General features: G+C 44.8%; 1 protein-coding gene across 1 annotated transcript; it reads right to left on the bottom strand.

The window, feature by feature from the left end:
* Positions 1–781: 781 nt before the first annotated feature.
* Positions 782–20,251, bottom strand: PNLDC1 (PARN like ribonuclease domain containing exonuclease 1). The gene is made up of 19 exons (XM_045008414.1): positions 20,096–20,251; positions 15,836–15,893; positions 15,628–15,701; positions 13,405–13,438; positions 13,151–13,274; positions 12,124–12,212; positions 11,725–11,825; positions 11,040–11,119; positions 9,784–9,921; positions 8,667–8,736; positions 8,256–8,341; positions 7,524–7,579; positions 5,074–5,138; positions 4,565–4,618; positions 4,303–4,345; positions 3,421–3,520; positions 2,105–2,280; positions 1,844–1,942; positions 782–1,296 (listed from the first exon to the last, which is right to left on the bottom strand). Exons 1-19 carry the CDS (start codon positions 20,169–20,171, stop codon positions 1,224–1,226), a joined length of 1,596 nt encoding a protein of 531 aa, XP_044864349.1. The 5' UTR covers positions 20,172–20,251; the 3' UTR covers positions 782–1,223.
* Positions 20,252–21,759: the final 1,508 nt, after the last annotated feature.

Raw genomic sequence — 21,759 nt, 5'->3', positions numbered from 1 at the left:
TATGCTCAAACGGGAAGCTCTGAGCCTGGCTCAGTGCTTGGCTTGTTGAAGAATTCTTCCCTCCGGGCCAGCTGCAGAACTGCCCCCAAGAGCCTACTGCAGCAAACCACATAGTGCTCTTCTGACCCTGCAGAGGGGAGGCATGGATGGAAGGAAGGATCTAGGCAATGGAGACCCAACCCCCATTGCTCCTTATGCTGGAGGGAGCCCCACAGAGCTGAGTCCCTCCCATATTCAGCTTCAACTTTCCGCAGCACAAACTCTTCCTCGTGTGTGAGGACCTTCCACACCCATGGAGAAGTGGGTTAGAGTTGTACCCTAGAATTCTCAATCAAGTTTAGGTTGAGTTTTGTGCCAAGAGACGAGGAAACCCTGAAGCTGGTCTCTCTGTGATGAACAGTGTCTCCAGTCCCTGAGAATCGTTCATTGTGGCACACAGGCACCAAGGCCAGAAATAAAGGCTGTTTTCCTTTGAAAGACTTATACGATTGTTGGGCTTACCAAATTTCAGAGTAGAGGGCAGCAGTCATTGGACTGAATCCCACTCACTCATCCATATCAGAAAAACTGATCAGCGTAGCACATGTTACTATCAAGGCATTCTCTTGCTAACATGTGCTTAAAAATACACACAGAAGTCACCTGACATTTATTTAATTGTCTTTGAAAACCTTTCAGGAGCCTGCAGAATTATTTCTCCATCAGTTTTATCCTGTTCCATCTGGTGAACAGCAATACCTTTCCCTCAGTTGAAATGGAATTAAAGTTAATGTAGCTCCTTCTATTTAACGATTTCCAAAAAACACAACATGAGCCTGTGTACACCAGCCTTTAACGGCAACACAATACTTGAAATAGAACTGGTTTATTAATGTTGAAGAATAAACAGGGACCAAGATAAAAGTCTCATCAAGACAATGGATTCTCTGGTCCACTTGCACCTGAAGAAGAGGTATAGTAGTACTTCTTTAATAAATATATTTAAAAAACCAGGAGGATTTTCCCCTTCAGATTTGATTCCTAAAACCTGAGAGTCTCCTTAAACACAGATTTTTTTTTGTGATTGAACGCAAACAAAAAAAACAAACCAATGTTAAATGCCTTTTACTGACCATCACTGTGTTAACAGTGTAAGAAAAAAAACAAAAAACCACAACAGGCATCCTGGTGACAAGCACATAGATAGGAAAGATGTCCCTGAGATCTTTCCAGAAGATAATCTTTTACATGGCATACCATGGAGATCCTCCAATCACAAAGGCCAGAAGAGACCACGATGCCACAATCCCACAAATTCTAAAAGGGGAAGAAAGTTAAAATGTTATTAGGCTATTTACATTTGGGATTAGTTGGGTGATTATGAAAGTGAGACTCCTCCCTGAGCTGGATCAGAGCTAATAGTCTCCCTCCATCTGCACTACTATATTACTGGATTAACAAAACATAGGAATTTTAACCTGTAATTGCCCCTAATATTCCAGATTTGAACTTTCAATACAGCTTTACCCTTCCCCACACTGGGTATTCCAGTAATGGGCCTCAGAGATCAGCATCTGTCAATTATGACAGCATGATGGTTTGGTGATGGCCACAAGAAAACATTTCCTTGGTGATCCCAAGTCAAGATTGGAACCCAGAGGTGGAAGATCATTTACAGTGTGACCATTCTAAACCACCGCATAAAGCCTGCTTCTGAATTACATGTTTTCATGATGGATCTACAGTGCAACATTACTTAAGAGTAATTAACTGTTTCTCATACAAAGATGCAGGGCAAGCTAGTTCAGGAGGGAATATTATTCCTGACTCACAGCAGAAGGCACAGGAGAGCATCATCACTTACTGTAGCAAGCAGTTCGCTTGCGGTGAGTGTCTCCAGTAGCGATAGAGTGAAATCCGCAGATTAGGGTGAGCTTTATAATCTCTCAGAACAATCCTGACACTAAGAAATAAATCATAATTGCGTTACATTAGATACATCTTGCATGCAGCTCTTACTGCATCCCCTTAACTAAAAGTCAGCAGGACTGGAGCAAGAGGGCAAATAGGGACAGCGGGGGGGAAGAGGATGAGAGGGTAAAGAATTAGAATTTTGATCACTTACTCCTTAAATTTATTGGTGAGCAACAGAAATTGGTTCTCGGTCAGTCGTCTGACATCAAACTTGCACAGAGCTTTTAACTTTTGATATATCTGTTCTTCATCCACCCCAGGCCATCCCCAAACACTGGCAATCAGAAGAGGTGGACGTTGGTTAGGGACATCTGTGCCAGAGAAATTCTGGAAAATGAAGAAGTGAAATTAAGCCAGAGACTCTCAAATTTAATCCACATTTGACTGTGGAAATACTAAAAGTGATATTTAAGATCATTAAACACAACAGGCAAAAAGTGACCGAGTGACTAAGTAATACCCACCTGTACAATACAAGGAACCAGAGGGGTAGCCGTGTTAGTCTGGATCTGTAAAAGCAGCAAAGAGTCTTGTGGCACCTTATAGACTAACAGATGTTTTGGAGCATGAGCTTTTGTGGGTGAATACCCACTTTGTCGAATGCCCACGAAGTGGGTATTCACCCACGAAAGCTCATGCTCCAAAACGTCTGTTAGTCTATAAGGTGCCACAAGACTCTTTGCTGCGAATACAAGGAAGTATTTTTTCATCTGTGGGCTCTTGTGGGCATGAACCATGAGAGCAAAATTTAAGTCACCAGAATGCATGTGAAAATAAAAATCCAAGGCAACAACCTATCCTCTAACAAACTATAGGAATCAGAAGCCTGGAAGTAGGGATACTTTAATACAAATGAGCACCTTTGAGTGCTTCCTGTATTTTCATCTCGTTATAGGTGCTGAAATGGGGAAAGAGGTATCTTGGCTGCAGTTAAAAGACTATGGGGTTGTCTTTATTACAGCGCTAAATCGGTGCTGCTGCAGTTGATGCAGTGGCGTCAATTTAGCAGGTCTGGTGAAGATGCAGTAAGTCAGGAGAACGCTCTCCCATCAACGTCATTAATCCACCTCAATGAGAGGCGGAAGCTATGTCAAGAGCAGAGCATCTCCTGCCAACATAGTACGATGTTGACAGCACATTAAGTACATTACTTGGGGCGGGGTGGGGGGTGGAGGTAGTTTTTTTATACCTCGTAGCAATGTAACTTACTTTGACTTCAGCAGTGGTGTAGACAAGGCCCTAGCCCATTTGTAACTGGTGACAAAATGAATATAAATGGGTAAAAATTCAGCACAATTGTTTTTTTTAAATGCTATTTGGACTGACACTGAGAAGTCACCAGCAGATGAAGATCCAGACACCAGCTGGCATTTTCTTTCATTCATGTGAACGAGCAGATAGCCTACTAGCTTGTGCATCTGGGGATTCACATACAATGAGGGTAAACATGATGCACTTTAAACTCACGATTGTTGAAACGCCAGCTCGGATCAGATTCACCTGGTTCAGGTACTTGGTTAATGCATTGAGATACTGAGAGAAAGAGGAACCAGTCTCCAGCGTGTCACTATGTTGGAAAACAAAATTAAAAAAAAAAATTCAGTGATCTACACTATAGGGAAATGGCACAGTACTACAGCTTTAGGGAACTCCTAGCTACAACAGACCTTTAAGGGAACAGGAGCAGGGGAAGTACGAAGGATTTATTTATTTAGAATGTGAATACAGTGCTGGTAAAAGGAAACAGATTAACAGCCTTGCAGTATGAACTCCTCTGTGTACAGAACAGATACAGCACATACAGGACAGATCAAGCTTCCCCAGAACCCCCCTGCCCGTGTACCTCAATCATAACAGAGGGAAAGACCACATCTACTGGTGCAAGGATAGTGCTGCTCAAAACCCATATAACACCCTTGTTATTCTCAACAGAAGCCAACAAGTGTACCAAACAGTGGGAAGGGGACAAACGTTCACTAGGAACTTGACTAAAGCCATCAGTTCATTTCCCCATTGCTGTAGGATGGTAAGACCATTTGATCACTACCAGTCTGAGCTGGATTTGAAACAATGACCAAAAGAAGGAAGGATGCACAGTTTCATTACCAGCCTCCCAGGCCATTAAACCCCTCAAGATTATTTTTTTTAAACAAGGTTTCAGTCTTGAGACAAAAACTCTTTATAAAACAACAAGCTAATTACTTGGAGTAATGGCATTTTGAATAATGTTTTATTCAAAAACTGGACAAAGTTGTTGAATGGAAAAATCACAAACTGACAGCTATTTTCTAAAAGAGCTATGAATGCAAGGTAATTCCCAAGGCAAAGAAGTTCATAAACACCACTCACCATGGCATTCTGCCTAGGAGCAAGTGAGCTAATTTCAAAAGAACTAAAAGGAGGAACAATGAAGAGGTGACGTTACAAGAGTGCAGAAACAAAAGCTAAGCAAATGTTCAATTCTAAAGAATTATATATATGGATAATTTGGCAGTTTATCGTTAAGTAACAAGTACCTGTATTAACTACAATTGAATGAAGATGGTTTCAGTGGAAGGAAAGCAATTCCTGAATTCTAACAATTAAACCTTTAAGAACTGTCAGGTTTTACCTGATCCGCAGAGAAATGCATCATAGGCCGCCTCATGGGGGGATTTCTTGTCAGCTAAGAGTCCAAAAAATGGAAAATAAATTGAAACATCTCTAGAACACTGTGCAAACTACTTTGGGTCAAAATAATCCTCCTCTCAACAAGCATCAGATTATCCAGTTTTCCTCTCATCTTTGCACTTCTTACTATTTCTAACCCCCCTCACAGAATCCCTATACCCATGCAGTCTCTGCTGCTCCTCAGGAGCTTTCAAAATGATACTTCCAAGGAGGCAACAGTTAGACCAGTGGCTGAAGAAAAGATGGCATCACATCTAAAAGGTTTATTAGAGCAAACTTGCATTTATAAAAGGTCAGGATTGGCATTAAAGGTGTGAATGGACAGGTTCCCCTGCACATGTTCATTATGCTACTTACAGCTTTGTTTCTGCCTTGCATTAGGATTCCCATGGAATAAAACAAAAACTCTTTATACAGAAATGAAAATTTGCTTCATTGCACACAACATACCATATTTTAAACAGTCACTTGCATGGGCAATCACCGGACATGTGGGGTTGGTGGGATTTAGGTCACTGTGGGAGAAAATGTGAAGTGTAAATTTTCATTCTTCCCCTATGCCTAAGGGTAGGGGGAAATTTTCAGCAAACGCTCTTGCCCTGTCAGAGTAATCTCTATGGCTTTCCATTTTTAACACAACTGCTAAAGAGATTTCTTAAAAGAAGTTTCTCTACCATTAAGGAATAAAGCCATACAATACAAAAGCAGTGCAACCAACAACTTAACTTTTTAATTTTCACCACCAACAAAGGAAGTCACATGGCTCAAATCCCTGCAGGCTACTTTGAAAACGTATCCCAGAGGTTTCAATTCTTAGCTCTTGACTGATATTTGGGAGGAAAAAAGGGGGGGGGAAGGAACACGTGGAATAGTCCAGAAGTACCAACTTGTGCCAGAGGGATCTGCATAAATCCACACACAGAGATTAGGAGCCAGGCAAGTTTGTGGCATGGAAACAAGGTATATGGAGTTCACAAATGTAGGAGCCTTCTACCCTGCACAATACAGCTGAAGTAGATTTGTGCTTGTGACTTCCTCTCCTAGACTCAAGTATCCTGAAGGCTGTCTGCACACCTCCCCACGCTCCCAATTTACATATACCATAGATTACAAAAAAATCAGAAGGGATTATAATCTCAACTAAAACTACGGCTGCTTCAGACTTTGAAGGTTGGTTGTTTTCCCTGCCCATTTGGCTGTGTGGATGCCCACACTCCACACACTGGCCCAACAGACAAGACTTCCACAGAGATCTAAAGGCAGGCTAGTTCGAAGTTCCCTCCCTCACTCCATGCCCCCAATACTGTAACTCATATTTGGTAAAGACGGTTATATGCAGGGGAGACATCAGAAGGCAGCACAGAGAATCCTATTCCGGTTGTGAAAAAGATCCTTTAACATCTGTGCAAGGAGAACATGAGTTTGGGTAATAGGATTCTCCTGTTTTGAACGATTAAAAAAATAGCAGCCCCTATCCCAAGCCAATCACACTGCCTTTAATGGCTTCCCTTACATCAGTGACTGCAGAGGCAAATAGGGACCCATGCAGCTGCATACGTGTGCATGCTCTCCTTACTGGAAACAAATTCCCACATGTTACACTCTGGGTGTATCTGCTGATATTGTATACCCTATCCAGAACATGTTCAAGTGCAGCAGAGTGTTTTACTTGCATACAAAAGTGTGAATAAGGATCAGTAAAAACAGACTACTCCAAGGAGAGGTGCTAACTGACTGGCTCTGGAGGGAAGGCTGTCTTGATGCAGGGCTTTTGGAAAAGGCAATAAAGAGGGTAAAAGTTAGGATTCTTGAAGTCGCCCAGAACAAGAGAAAACTTCCCAACGACTCTGGACATCCACTACGAAAAAGAAGTTAGTAAGGTTAGTGTTATAAAAGGTGGCTGCTTGAGAGCACTCATATACTCTATTTATCCACAGAGCAGATCCAGCACAAACAGTAGCAACACAAGGCTCTCACCATGGCATGGCATCCTGGCATGGTGTTTTGTCTGTGGAAGGAACACATCTATAGATGAGTAGTATTATAGTGTCCAGTCCTTATACTCTACCCATTCTGCTAACAAGAGTGCCATTTGTAGTGGACACCTGTTCACTCAGCTAGGCTGAGGGCTTGTCTTCACTTACCGGTGTATCGGCGATCTATCCACCAGGGCTCGATTTAGAGGGTCTAGTGAAGACCCGCTAAATCGACCGCAGATCAGTCTCCTGTCGACTCTGGTACTCTACCAGAATGAGAAGAGGAAGGGGAGTTAACAGGAGAGTGTCTCCCGTCGACATAGCGTAGTGTGGACCCTATGGTAAGTAGATCTAAGCTACATCGATTTCAATTACCTACTAACATAACTCAAATTGCATAGCTTAGATCAACTTTCCCCCATAGTGTAGACCTGCCCTGAGCTTACAAACTCATTCCACTTAAGATCCTATGCAGTGGTGAGATAGTATTAAGTTACTGCCAACCCCAGCCCTAGCCCAAATTCAAGATCAGGGAAATAATGGTAGAAAGCTTCAGAGCCCATTATCAATCCTCTAAGCAATCCTATCCTCTAGAATTCAGCATAGGATCTAGTTTGCTATATATATTTCTACATCAGAACGTAAGCCAGTTTCCATCCTAATTTAATACTGGTTGAATAATTCAAAAGGAGGAATTTTAAACAATGTACTGACTATTATAGGTCTAATAGGTAAAACTTCTTCCTCTGATGTTAAAGCCAGATTAGAAAGGAGGGAAACTGGTTGAACAATCTCAACCCACAGTACAGCAAGAAAGAAAAAAATATATATAAAAATATTTCATGACTGACTTTTGAAATACCCTTCCCAAGATGATTCATGGACCAGCTGGTAGGGCTCAAATCCCCAGAATTCAGTGCTCACCTGCACAGGATTTCATAAACTTCTAGGAGGTTAGATGCTCGAGGAAACTGAAATTCCTGTAAGAAAACAAGGCAAGACATTTCTGATGTGGTGTTTTGGAGGAAAGGAACCACAGGATCAGAAAACAAACCAAAACAGCCAGACCATCTAAAACATGCTGTGTGATAGAAACAGTGCAGGTACCACCACTCACCACTACAGAAGGGAAAAGACTGCTGGCCCACCTGCTTGGCAGAAGCAGTAGTACAGCTCCAGGGAAAAGAGGATTTAAAGGTGGTAATGAAGACATAGGATAAGTTCCAGAGTCCTTCCATCAGGGAAGCAAGATACCTTAGTGCAGTAGTCCCCAAATTGTGGGGTGCCCCCCACTGAGGGCACAGAAGAACGTTCTGCGGGAGCACGGTGGGCTTAGGCCAGCCCCTATGGGGGACGGGAGGGAGTGCCACCCAGCCATGCTCTGTCCCCAGCTCCACTCCAGCTCCAGCCCCACCCCCAGCTGAGGCCCCGGCTTCTGGCCACAGCTTCCAGCCACGACCCCAGCCACAGTTCCAGGCTCATGCGCAGACAGATTACATTACAGTAAGGGGGGGGCATGACATAAGTTTGGGGACCACCGCCTTAGTGCAACATTTAAAACTGGTCCCTGCTCTATAACCAGAGTGTGATCAGGACCTTCTTTCCATTTAAGTGTGAGGCAAGTTTTATTTCCCAAAACAAACTTTCATATCTTACCTTCCAGATTGATTTTGTTACATGCTTGGTGTCTATGAGGACAGGAAACAGGCTGTGAATATTCTTTTTAAACTCCTCATAGCTTTCTGAAAGAAAAATAAAGAAGCAAACATTCAGAAAAAAAATATTACAGAACTGAGAAAAAGGAAACTCAGCACTCTATGACTAAACAAAGTTAAAGTTTCCTTCTGGTCTTATGCCCCACAGGAGAAGTACACTGGGAGCATTCTGCACGGAGCAGGTCCTGCCCTAGAGGTGGGAGAGACAGTGCAGTTATCTAGCATCAGCCCAGTCACACTATGCGGAGTAAATGATTATCACTGTGCTGTGCTGCATTTCTGCCCAACGATTGAAAAAGCTGTTTTGGGGAGAGGTGCACCAGCATTTGAATGCTGCTAAAGATTACACTACCTGGGAGGGGCTTGTAAAACTTGTCATGAAGATGCAGAAGGTCCATGAGCATGTTGTGTCCCACCATTGGCTATGGGGAGAGACATAAAACAGTATCAGCATGTTCTTACAGAAGGTAGGTCAAGTGACCAACTTTAGACATGTCCAATAGCCCAACTTCTTTACTACATGGGTAACACCATACAAGCCTCTTCAAAAGCAGCCAGGCCTAAAACAGTATCACAGTGAGGCCAATATCATCCCCAGCTGGGTTTGCTCTCTAAACCTTAGGGTGAGGGGGGCATTTATTGGTAGCATTTTGTTTAAAAGAGGTCTGAGGAATGGGGGAGGGGGGGGAGAGAGTGGAAGGGGAGACTATAGCCTTTAAAAATCTGTCTGGGCTAGCTGGCCCAGAGAGATTTTTTTTGGTTGTCAGATCTACAAACTTATTCTGGGATCTCAGCACCCAGCTGGGGTCTTTCTGCCCTATACATCACCAGGGATAAAGAAATTGGATCTTATTCAACAATTTTGCTAGGAACACAGGAATTCCTATACTTGATCAGGCCATAGGTCCACGTGGTGCAGTGTGCTGGCTCTGACAGTGGCCAGAACCATATGTTTTAGAGGAATCTGCAAATGCATAATTATGTCAAAGTGGAATAACTTACCCATAGGAATGTATCTGACTAACTCTCAGATGGCGGCTTATGTCTTGAAATGTGACAGGTTTTATTACTTCTGAACTTTTGGATTTTTTTACAAATTGTTTGAAATGAACAAGTCAGAACAGAGCCTAGATCGCTCTCCAGCAGGCAGGCTTGCTCTGCAGGGTATCAGGAATTTTTTGGATCAATAAAGTAAGAAGGTTTTAACAGAATACACTTAAAGCACATCTGCTTACTTAACAGATCTGCTATGTTTAATAGCCATTTTTCTTGCCAAAATTACACTTTAAACACTAACTTGTTTTACTGACAGTGTGAAGGGGTTAATGAAGCCAGTCTGTGCAGCCACTCACTGCTTTGAATCTGTTTACTCAGCTCCATACAAAACATCTTGCATACTCCACCACCACCCGCTACTATGGTAACGATCCAAGAATTCCAAAGGTGGGAAAAGAGATGGTGAGCGTCACCTTCTTGGCTTCAACGAGAGTCTGGAAGAGGTTGGTGAAACCCCGGGCAGAGAGAAGAACGAGCTCCTTTCGGCAGCAGTCATAAGAAGAGTTCTCCAGACACCAGCGATGCCGTGGACTCACCTTTTTCACCATCACCTGCAAGAAAAGAGTTATTACAACTCTGAAGAAATAACCTTGCGCACACACGGACGCGCACGCACACAAATATAAGCAGCTTGTCTGGTAGCGGTGTTAATGCTGAAAACAGGTTCAATTTTCAGACTGCCAAGGCTGTGGAGACAGCACTTCAATGCAGAAGGTGAAGACTGTCTTTCTTCCATCACTGAATGGCGATCAATGGCGATAAATGAAACTAACTCTGAAGGGAGTTACTTCCAGGCTTCCTTAGCTAGAAGGATGGTGGACATAAAATAGGTTGCCTGTTTCAGGATGTGAGTGGGTAGGTATGGAATTTAAGTGCTCTTAGGGCTAGTAATAGATATTCCATTGACAATGCTGAAACAAGATGCCCTCTATCCATAAAACAGATATAGCAGGGACAACAGCAGTGCAGGTTTCCTCACACCAAAATGCATCAACGCTAACTCTGAGGGCACACATGTAGGTGTGAAATGGGAGCTCAGGAAATGTGTCCCATCTATAGCCTCTGTTTGAGAACAATAAGAGTGCTAGTTACAATATTGATTTTTGTGATATTTTTAAGCTTCTCTCTGGCATCTGGACTGAGACCACTTGTTTCCTGAATAGGTCACCCAATAGCCCTTGTTTTTATTCAATAAACAGCATGCCAGATTCAAGCTGATGACCTAGATGAGAAAGGCTGTGTAATATTACTGTTCTAACAAACCAGCAATAGAATGGGTGAAAGTCTCCAAGGCTAATAGAAGGGACAGTTTAACAATGAAAAAGCAACTACTGAAGACCACGTGTTTGCTTTTGTGGACACATGAGGGAGTGGGTTTGAGAAGCCTAGAAATTCTGAGTCATTTCAGACTTTGCCTAAGAGCAATCCTTCTGGAAGAGGAGGCTTTGGGATTGAGAGAGAAACAGAAGCCAAAGCTTCCCAACCCATAGGATCCCAGAAAAGGGAACCTGGTTCAGCCCCGTGGCACGGTTCCTTTGCAAGCTCCCTCCTCTTCCAGGAACTTTTCCATTAAAGCATAAACAAGATTTCAGAGTCACAGCAGGAAGAACAGGCACACACATATCTAAACTGAAGTCCTACCTTCCAAAGGGCTTCATTTCCAACTTACCTTCTGGTCTCCAAAAGGCTCTGTCCAAACATCTGGAAGTGCCTGTCTCAGAATCAGCTGTACCTCAAATATCTGTAAACCTGAGACCAGAAACCAAAAGACTTAAAGGTGAGGAAAAGTTTGCTTGGTAGAATAAGAATGTTTTTCAATGGAAGAATAAAATAGTGTGGAAAGCAAGATAAAAATTAAATATTTATGGCATACAACAATCCAGAAAAAAGGGCTGACAATTTGAGTCATACCTATTTCAAATTATTTTTTAAAATACCTTTGAATATATATCTTAGTACATTTCCATGCAAGTGGCACAAAATTGAGCCAGAAAACCTTAGAACAAGAAAAGCTGTCAGACTTACTACTCCCAGCCCTGGAAAATCCACCTCAATTCCAGAAACAGCCATTGATACCAAACAATCTCCAGGAAAAAAAACCCTTCCACAATAGAGCTCATCATAATGACGAAAAAGCAGCAACAGAGCACAGAGATGAAAACATGACCAGAGCCAGAAGGCTTGGCAGCAGCAATGGTGGGCTGGGTATGTTTTTTTTTAAAAGTGAAAAAGCAAGAGTGTTACAATACAGGCACCTATGTAAGTGGGCTGAACAAGCAGCAATCCCCATTTATTCAGAAAAGGTGCTGCAGCCACTGAGAAATCACAAATGAGGAAGGAATCCCATTTCATACCACTAATATCATGTAAAACCATAGAGCCTCCCTCTTCTGCTGATGGCACCCAGCGTGTCACATCATCAATCACCTTTTTCACTTTATCCTTGTCCAAAGTGCTGAAATGAGATCAGAAAAGAAAAAAAGTGAGAAAGCTGCAAAAGCAGTCACAAGCAAGACTCTGCTTTACAGAGGAGGCCCCTTTCCCTCCTGCTGTAGTCATTCTGTGGAGCAACCAACAGCATCATCCTGTGACCGTTCACCAGATTCTATATATTCCCCAAGGGAACAGAAATGGCAGTGAGACATTATGTCAGTTTCAGTATTCCTATAAAGCGTAAATTGAGTGAAAAGTAAAGGTCAAATACTAACAGAAGTCACTAGAGGAGCAATGGTTTTGGAACTTTGGAGCTTTACCTGCGAACTTTCCAGTTTCCAGTTAAGAGACCTTGCTGAAGTTTCTTCTCCTGTACCTCATTCGTATATGGGATTCCATCTTTCAGAAACTGAACAGGGGGGAAAAGGGGTTTATCATAGGATTTTCAGGTGTTAAATTAGAAAAATAGTATGAGGACAGGGACCCTCAAAATTGGTCTTTATTTGTGAAATCTGTGCCATTTCTAATATGATGGCCTTTTTCCACTCCTTTCTCAAAATGCTTCCCAACATTTTCTAAAAAAGTCAAACGTTCCCCAGTAACCCAACTTGTATGCATATGCAAAGGAAGGGAAAGGTTTTATTTTATGATTCCAAAGGATTCACAGGTACAGAGAGGAGAAAAACTGAATTATGAAAGATTGTGCATGAAATTTGAAGTCCTGACCATTTGTGATTATTTAAGAGCTGACAGAGAAAGTACTCAGTGTCAGGATTCTAATCCAGGTTTGCAGGACAAATTCCAGCTCTTTAATTACATTTGATTTAATTAAATTCTCCAGCCGTTTCAACTGGGTACTCTTTTCTTCACTCCCTGACTTATCATATGCTTCATTTATTCAAAGACTGGCTGTGTCGGGATACAAGTAAAGATAGGCATTTACCCCTCTGCTGATAAGGAGATGGGAAGTACATGGAGGTGCCCTATGGCCAGTGGCAGCTAAGGTTGGTGTCACAGGACAGTAAAGAGGTGCCCAGTGACCAACTGCAACAATGTGAAGCAGTAGTACAGGGTCCACAGGGTTAGTTAGGGGTTCAGTTTAGTAACCACTGCCAAAGATGTGGTTACTGCCCGCTGGTCATGGAACAGCAGTGTCCAAAGACCTGTATTGCTACTGACACATAACAAAACAAACCCAAACGAAGTATTCAAAGCAGCCGTTGTACTGAAAATGTAGCAAGCTGCTGCTTACACAAGGAATGCAGAGTTTGGGGATATTTTTCCTTAATACTTCCCCATAACTACACACGCCTCCTCTGCTCTAGTCACTTACAACAGAGAACGTACCTTATTATAATCAAAACTGTAATGCGTCAGGAACTGAATGCTAGATGCCTGGAAAGAGAATTCAGAGTCCATGACTCCAAATGTTGTGGGGAAGAGGAAGAAGTTATAGGAGTGTGCAACATACCTACAACGAAAAAGAAAGAGGTCTAAAACAGGATCAGGAGGAACAATTGCACAAAGGAATCTCAACTGCATTATCTGTCATAAAAGACAGCTATGAGTTTATTTAGAAAGAATACTTTATTTTTACTTACTTGTTTGATTCTTCATTTGAAAATATAGACAACCCTGAAAGAAACAAACACAAACTGAAGTCTTAGTATTGAGGGCCAGCTGGGTCTCCTCGGTTTCCTGTTTACTAATATTGTGAAAATTAAATAGCGGATGCAGGAGTTCTCCTCGTTATGCCATTTTAGTCATTTACTAAAGCTGCTGCACTACAATTTTACTAACCTCCAGATCACTGCCAGGTTACAAAGACATGAACATGGGTTCCCAGATAGTTAAACAGAAATAAGATTTTAGGGCTCAATGGGAAGACAAATAATCTTCAGAAAGAAGTAGCCCTTACTGAAAGGAGACTAAGCAATGGAAGAGAAGAGGAAAATTATTGAAAGCTACAAACTGTGCTGTAGGTTTACAGGCCTTTCTACTCTACAAAAGTGTTGGGGGACTTGGTTACAACACTACACTGATCTCCTCAGACCACAATAAATGTTCTCATAATCTCAGACTTTAAAGATGACCTGCAAACCATGTTTAAAGATGGCATTTGGAACTTTAATTAATTTCATTATGAAACATACTCCCCCTTTGAACACCCTAAAAAGGAACGGTCCTACCCTATTGTTTTTAAACATTAGAAATATTAGAAACGTCAATTCCTGTTTTCCCTTGGTATTGACGAAGATGCCTTGGAGGAGGCGTATTAACAGCTCACAGTGTGACTAGAAAAGGTAGTTGAATCTACAGTAAAGACATTCTTAATTCAAAATATTAGTCATTGAAGTTAAACAGATGTTAACCAAAAAAGTTACACCATCTAACTAAATATCTTAGTACTTCTAATTTTCTCAGCTTTCAGTCTCTTGTGGTGTCAGAATTTCACTAGTTTTTGAGTCATCATAGAGTCTTTCAGCATAGGAAATTTAGACAGGTCCTGAATTTCTAATGTAAAAAGTAAGCAGAAAAACATTAAAAAGAGAGCAAGAAAAAAAACCTTAAGATTTCTGTGTGTCATAAAAGAAATAAGGCACAAGTGCATTTTCCCCCTGGCAGGGCACCTTCAACATGCTTCAGGGACAGACATACCTGTACTGCAAAGTGAAAGCATGCTTTAACTGGGTCAATCTACACAGATGTGTAAATGGATGAGGAAAAAAATGAAGCTCCTTCCAGAACAACACTCTACCTTTTCAGCCAGCAGGGGCTTCAGCACAGAAGGTTCAAATATCTCCTTCGCATCCCTACATTGGTTCAAAACACTCTGCAGCCCAGGAAGCAGATTCAGAGATCATAATCTAGCTGGCCTTTATTTAGTGACATCGCCAAAAAGTTGATATGCCCTCATTTCTGTTTCCCCCAAATCAAACTGAATACCTCAGCCCTCATGAGAAGCCCCTACAATAGCAACCTAAAATGCCAGAAGACAAAATGAAGCTGTATAAAGCAGAATATTTCATTATCTAACCTTAGAGAAAATAATATTTTCTAGTACCTTCCATTTGAGAATCTAAGTGATTTATTAACATTAACCCTCACAAAAACATGTGAGCTAGGTATTACCTCCATTTAACAGGTGAGACTATTAAGGCACAGAAAGGTTATATTTCATGCTTTACAGTCACACCGCAAGTCAATGACAGAGTCTGGAACAGAACCTAGAATGATTGACTTCTATTACATTTTTCTTTAAAGATGACAGATACCTTAACAGTGTTTTTTAAAACAAATATGCAGCAATATAAAGTAGACTGAAAATTCTTGCATAGCCAGCCTGATTTTAAACTACTTAAGACGTATGTATGCTGATGACATTATTCCTTAATAAAAAGGGATCTAGTACAGAGGACAACCAGTGCAAACACAGCAGACAAGCAAAAACAGAATTGCAAACCTTTATCCTTCCCAGAAAGTCCCACAATCCTCTAGTAGACTAGATGCTATGTGTCAAGTATCAGAGGGGTAGCCATGTTAATCTGGATCTGTAAAAAGTGACAAAGAGTCCTGTGGCACTTTAGAGACTAATAGATGTATTGGGGCATAAGCTTTCATGGCATTCATCTGACGAAGTGGGTATTCACCCACAAAAACTTATGCCCCAATACGTCTGTTAGTCTAGAAGGTGCCACAGGACTCTGTCGCTTTTTATAGATGCTATGTGTTAGCCAAATTCAACTAGTTTGTGAAATGCTAGTAAATACTTAGGAAGAAGTGGAATTTTATCTTTTCTGACAACAATGAACAAAAGATCTCACCGAGCTGATTGACTGTGAACTTCTGAACACTCCGTCTGGCCTTCAGATACCACTCAGCAGGTGAATCGAAGAGACTGTTAAATGATCAGAAAGGGTGGGGGGAAGAGAAATACTCCCATGATGTACTGTTTTACTTTCTCACTGCAACTTCTACCATTATTTTAACTCACTAGATCATATGACAACATTTTGGATGGGACATCTTTACCTGGGCTGCTTGCCTTGTGGAAAGACTGAATGTAAACCTGTGAATTCCATATCGAGCCCTGTAGAGACAGAAGACAAAAAAAAAAGATCCCAAAATGTGACTCTGCCTTTCTCCAGCCTTTTGTACCAACTACAAATGGACAAGGGAGTGATCTAAATTCCCAACACAGTACTAAGAAAATTAAATCCCCCCCACTTCTCCCCTTAACCCAGGAATTATTCAGCCAGACAGCAGTTGGGTAGGGAATTACTCCTTCAAAACAAAGAGTGTACTTCACAATTTGGAAGTTCATTTGATGTTTACTCATCCCTGAATGTAGCATTAAAACATCTAGTAGCATTAGACAGCATAGCATGTTAGGGCCTAAAGGAAAAAAAGTATGTTTAATCAGCACCACTGTGGCCAACACAAGCTCACCAAGACCAAGCAATGCAAACACAAGCTGGGCTCATTCTCCATCTGGCATTCACTAACGTTCTCACCCCAAAATTGAAGCTTTATTTCTGGGGGCAGTTTAAAATACCAGTACATACATATTGTAGATTTTTCTGTCTTTTCTATATTAATAGGACAATCTTATCTCTACATAAATTAGAAGTATACATTCCTAATCTGAAACTGTACTTTCATATACAGACATGCGTCTGACAAAGTGAGTATTCACCCACGAAAGCTTATGCTCCAATACTTGTTAGTCTATAAGGTGCTACAGGACTCCCTGTCGCTTTTCACATCCTTGTGAGATGTAGTTTGGTTAGATGATTTTCTATACTATTCCTCACTAGTGACAATCACTGACAGGAAAAATTGCAATCACACTGTCTATCTGAGGAGGCACAGCAGAGGCAAAGACCAGGGACAGGAAATGGACAATTAACAGTAATGCACTCTAGTATCCATAGTTACAATTGAGGTTAAAATGTTATATGGATGGATAAAGTAACTCTCCTAGGCTAGGTCTACACAAGGAGCACTTTGTTGATATAGCTATACAGGTACACTATACTGGCAACACACCCCTAATGTTAACATAGCTTATACTGGCAGAACTGAGCTTATACCAGCCCCCGCCAGCAACATAAATATTTAATACCAGTTAACTATAAAAAATACCAGTTTTGCTGGTATAACTGTGTCTAAGCTAGATATGTTGGCCAGAAATCAGAACTCATCACCCCTCTGACCAACATAGCTCTGCCTGCAAAATTTTGTAGTGTAGACCTGGCCCTAGTCTCTCCATCCACCCCGAGCATCACCGCAGAGTACAAGTTGTTTGGATGCCTCAGTTGTACATTCCCATACTTTCCAATAATTTGAGGCTTAATCTTAATGCTGAACTTTTTAAAAAAAAGATAACTACAACATCCTTCTAAGGTGGTATATTTTTACTTTTAAGTTACATATGTATTCGACTCTCAGCCTTACCTCCTGTTTAACAGTTACTGAATGGAAAGTAACTTGTGCTTCATTTACAGATCAGGGAAAAGGGGAACATTTCAAGGACAATGGAGGAGAGAGTGGGAGAAAACACATGACATATTTTCCTACTGGGACACTGTACACTAACTGTGATACGATACACACCAGGGTAAGCAAACTTTTTGGGGCTCAGGGTGCACGTGGGGTGCGGAGTGCTGGAGGGGGGCTCAGGGCGGGGGCTCAGGGTGCACGAGGAGTGCGGGGTGCATGCTCTGGCCCAGCACCGCTTACCTGGAACAGCACCAGGGTGGCAGCAGTGCACACAGAGGCCAGGGTAGGCTCCCTGCCTCCATGCTGCTCCAGCACCACATCCCTGCAGCCCCTGGGGAAGTGGGGGGGCAGAGGGCTCCATGCACTGCCCTCACCTGCGGGTACCTCCCCTGAAGCTCCCATTGGCCCCAGTTCCCCGTTCCCAGCCAATGGGCGCTGCGGAGGGCAGTGCCTGCAGGCAAGGGCAGCACACACAACCCTCTGCCCTCCCACCCACCCCCCTTCCCGAGGGCCATTAATGTGGTGCCGTCCACTTCTGGGAGTGGCATGGGGCCCACGGCACCACGGGGGTGGCAATCTCGTGGGCTGGATCCAAAGCCCTGATGGGCCGGATCTGGCCCACAGCATGCAATTTGCCCACCCCAGATATACACTCTAATGATGATTCAAGTCTTATATAGAAAACTGGAAAAAACATCTACGGTGGCTCGTCTACACTATAAAGTATAGCTATACTGGCAAATCCTTGCAGCAGAGATGCAGTTTATGCTAGCAGAAGAACTCCTTGTGCTGTTAAAGGCATTAATTTGCCTCTCCAAATGAGATCATGCCAGCAAAAGTTATTTCACCATGTGTGGCTTTTTTCACATTCCTAACTGACAGCTATGGCAGCAAAGCTTGAGACACTCTGCTCTACCAGTTATCTGAACAAAATAAGCTATGCCAGCAAACGAACTCAGATACATAGCTACACTGGTAAATCTTTTATACTGCAGACAAGGCTTAAGACTGAACTCCTTTTCCAATCCCTTGTTGTAATCATTCATGATGAAGAGGCAAAGTGAGGGTATGGCTACACTTACAGTTTGCAGTGCTGGTAGTTTGCAGCGCTGGTCATCCAGCTGTGTAGGACAGTGTGTGGCCACACACTCAGCTACCAGCACTGGTGTGTGGCCACATTTGCAGCATTAGCAGCGCTGTTGGGAGTGATGCATTATGGGCAGCTATCCCAGCATTCAATTGGCTGCAACGTGCTTTTCAAAAGAGGGGGGTGGAGTGGGGTCTAGTGTGACAGGGAACGGGGCGGAGAGAGAGAGTGGATTTTTGGAGCCAACACTGTGTGTTTAGCTTCCTGCCTTGAAAAATCAGAACATTTTTCCGACCCCTTAGTCTTAATTCTTAATTGCAAACAGCCTGCAGCCAACACAACTCCCCGCTGTTTCATTCGCTCCCTGCCTGCCTCTCATTTGATTGTTTACAGCCAGGTACAGATTGATCACAGCAAACAGGAGCTCTGTTTGTTTTTTAGATAAGCAGCAACGCAACGGAGCTCCGCGGAGCTCGTTCACAACAAAACAAAGAGAGGCTGCATAACAAAACAAAGAGAGTAATTTATAAAAGCATTCTGGGATACATCCTTATACCCTGGAGGCCAATCACAGCGCTGGTGTGTGGCCACACTTGATGACCAGCGCTGCAGCACCAGCGCTGGAATCCTTATTCCCCATGCTGAGTGAGGTGTACAGCCAGCGCTGCAGCCAGGGAGTTGCAGCGCTGGAAGTGCCCTGCAGGTGTGGCCACTTACTAATTGCAGCACTGGTGGAGGCTTTCCAGCGCTGCAAATCGCCAGTGTAGCCATACCCTGAGATAGCAGAGATCAATGGAATTGGGATGGAAGGGGAAAAGAATTCTTAAGTCTTATAAAAATTATTCTTATTAGTTACCGTGGTGCAATCCTTTCCATACATGATTATAACTGGCTCTACCTACCTTTCAATACAGAGAGGGCAAAAAAAAAAAAAAAAGATTAGATGCAGACAGGGGCAGAAGAGGCAGTTTTGCTTTAGTACTTTTCTGCTTCCTCTTTGACAGTACTTCTGTACCATTCTAGATGTATTTAGGAGGTTTCTCTATAGGCTTTCTGAAGGGTACCACATCTTCAGCAGCACCCAGTTTTTTTCCCTTGATATCTACTGCACAAAAAGACCCAACTTTGTGTCTATGCCTCTCTCCACAGTATTCAATGGAAATGGAAAAATCCTATTTCCCTTGTCACATTTGGCAATAGAAGCATAGGTGCTGGAACTAGGACTGCTGCTGCAGCCCCTGGCTTGAAGTGGTTTCCATCAATGGTTCTCAGCACCCACCATACAAATTGTTCCAATGCACAATAATCCCTGAATGGAAGAGGGCTTGGGGAAAAAGTCAGGGGACAGATGGACAACAGTATTTATCAACTGGGGGCCAAGCCAAGCCAGGAAAGACCAATCCATTAGTCAAGCCCTGATCTGGCAGCTGAGCTCCTCGGGGTACACCCTGCACGGTTTGGCACCATAGACCAAAGGCAAGTGACCAGGTGTGAGGTGATGCCACTGCACTGGCTCTCGGCTCTGGCCTGTCACACGTGCAGGGCGCGGACCCGGCTGCCCGGCTCCCGAGGCCCAGTGTGAACAGCCACGTTCGCTCTGGGCAGCGAGCCCGGCGGGGAGGGCGCCGGCGGCAGCAGCCCCGGAGCCAGCGGGCGTGGGCGCTCCCGCGTCTCCCCTCCCTGCTCCAGGCGGGGCCGCTCACCCAGGAAGTCACAGCCCAGGACCAGCGCCCGCAGGCGGGGCAGGCTCTGCGCGAACTGCCCGGCCCCCAGCTCCATGCCCGCCGCTGCCGCGCGAGGGCCGAGCAGAAACACCCGCGCGCTGGTCGTTCACAACTAGCGCCTCACGGCCACGCCCGTTTGATTGACAAGAACAGCAGCGAATCAGCGCTCGGTTAGTAACGTGAGCACCGTCCTCTCCCTTCTTTCCCTCCGACTCTTAAAGGGGCCGCGCCGCAGGGCCGCCCAGAGGGGGGGGGGCAAAGGGGGCAATTTGACCCGGGCCCCGGGCTCTGCAGGGGCCCCCAAGAGAACAGCAGAGGCTCCCGCCTCCGCCCCTCTCCTGGAGCCTCAGCGCATCAAGCGCCGAGTCTCCGCCGGGGCCCCTGAGCCCCGCCCCGCTCAGAGCCGCGTGGGGAGGGGGCGGGGCTGGGAGCTCCGGGCTGAGCTCAGCTCCCTCCGCTCGGCGTGGAGCTCCCAGCCCCGCCCCCTCCCCACGCGGCTCTGAGCGGGACGGAGCTCAGGCCCCGCCGGCCACACGCTGCGGCTGTTCCGGCGAGGCGCTGAGACTGCGGGTGAGGAGGGAGCCGGGGGTAAGAGGCTGGGGCCGGGGCGGGGGGGAAGCGGGACCCGCCGCCGAAGCGCAGCCCGGTCTTCGGCGGCGGGGGGGCCCTTCCGTTCCGGGACCCGCCGCCGAAGTGCCCCGAAGACCCGCGGCGGGGTCCCCCCCGCCACCGAATTACCGCCGAAGCGGGACCCGGTGTTCGGCGGTAATTCGGCGGAGGGGGGGAGGGTTCCCACCGCGGGTCTTCGGGGCACTTCGGCGGCGGGTCCCGGAACGGAAGGGCCCCCCCGCCGCCGAAGACCGGGCTGCGCTTCGGAGGCGGGTCCCGCTTCCCCCCCGCCCCAGCCTCTTACCCCCGGCTCCCTCCTCACCTGCAGTCTCAGCGCCTCGCCGGAACAGCCGCAGCGTGTGGCCGGCGGGGCCTGAGCTCCGTCCCGCTCAGAGCCGCGTGGGGAGGGGGCGGGGCTGGGAGCTCCACGCCGAGCGGAGGGAGCTGAGCTCAGCCCGGAGCTCCCAGCCCCGCCCCCTGACCACACGGCTCTGAGCGGGATGGAGCTCAGGGGCCCCGGCGGAGACTCGGCGCTTGAAGCGCTGAGGCTCTGGGAGAGGGGCGGAGGCGGGAGCCTCCGCTGTTCTCTTGGGGGCCCCTGCAGAGCCCGGGTCAAATTGCCCCCTTTGCCCCCCCCTCTGGGCGGCCCTGTAGGAACCTATATAAGAAAAAGACCCCAAAATTGGGACAGTCCCTATAAAATCATGACATCTGGTCACCCTAAAAAGGACAAGCACTGATTTGCTCCTAAAGCTAGAGGGAGGGAGCTGGAATTTAACCAGGAACCTAAGTAAGGGCATTATAAACTGCATGGTTGCAAAATGCTCTTTTCTGTTCCAGCATTTAAATTGTTTGATGCTGTGGCTCATTTGACATCTAATAATAGATGAGCAGAGAAGAGGAGTTCCCCAACCACAGCCATGGTTCCAAAAAGTCAGGCTTCCAACCCATTACAACAGCAACCTCTCCCAACAGAGGGCACCAAATTATTTTACAGCTGCTGGTATATTATACTGCTGCTGCTGCAGAGATTC

The sequence above is a fragment of the Mauremys mutica genome, chromosome 3 (assembly GCF_020497125.1).
Source record: "Mauremys mutica isolate MM-2020 ecotype Southern chromosome 3, ASM2049712v1, whole genome shotgun sequence".
NCBI lineage: Eukaryota > Metazoa > Chordata > Testudines > Geoemydidae > Mauremys > Mauremys mutica.
This window is presented reverse-complemented; position numbering and strand designations above follow the sequence as displayed.

Coding starts and splice junctions, on each gene's coding strand:
- PNLDC1 (XM_045008414.1), bottom strand. CDS start 20,171: ATGGAGCTGGGGGCCGGGCAGTTCGCGCAGAGCCTGCCCCGCCTGCGG. Junction 12,213..13,150: donor ACAGTTTTGATTATAATAAG/GTACGTTCTCTG, acceptor CCCCCTGTTCAG/TTTCTGAAAGATGGAATCCC. Junction 8,342..8,666: donor GTTTTACAAGCCCCTCCCAG/GTAGTGTAATCT, acceptor TTTTTCTTTCAG/AAAGCTATGAGGAGTTTAAA.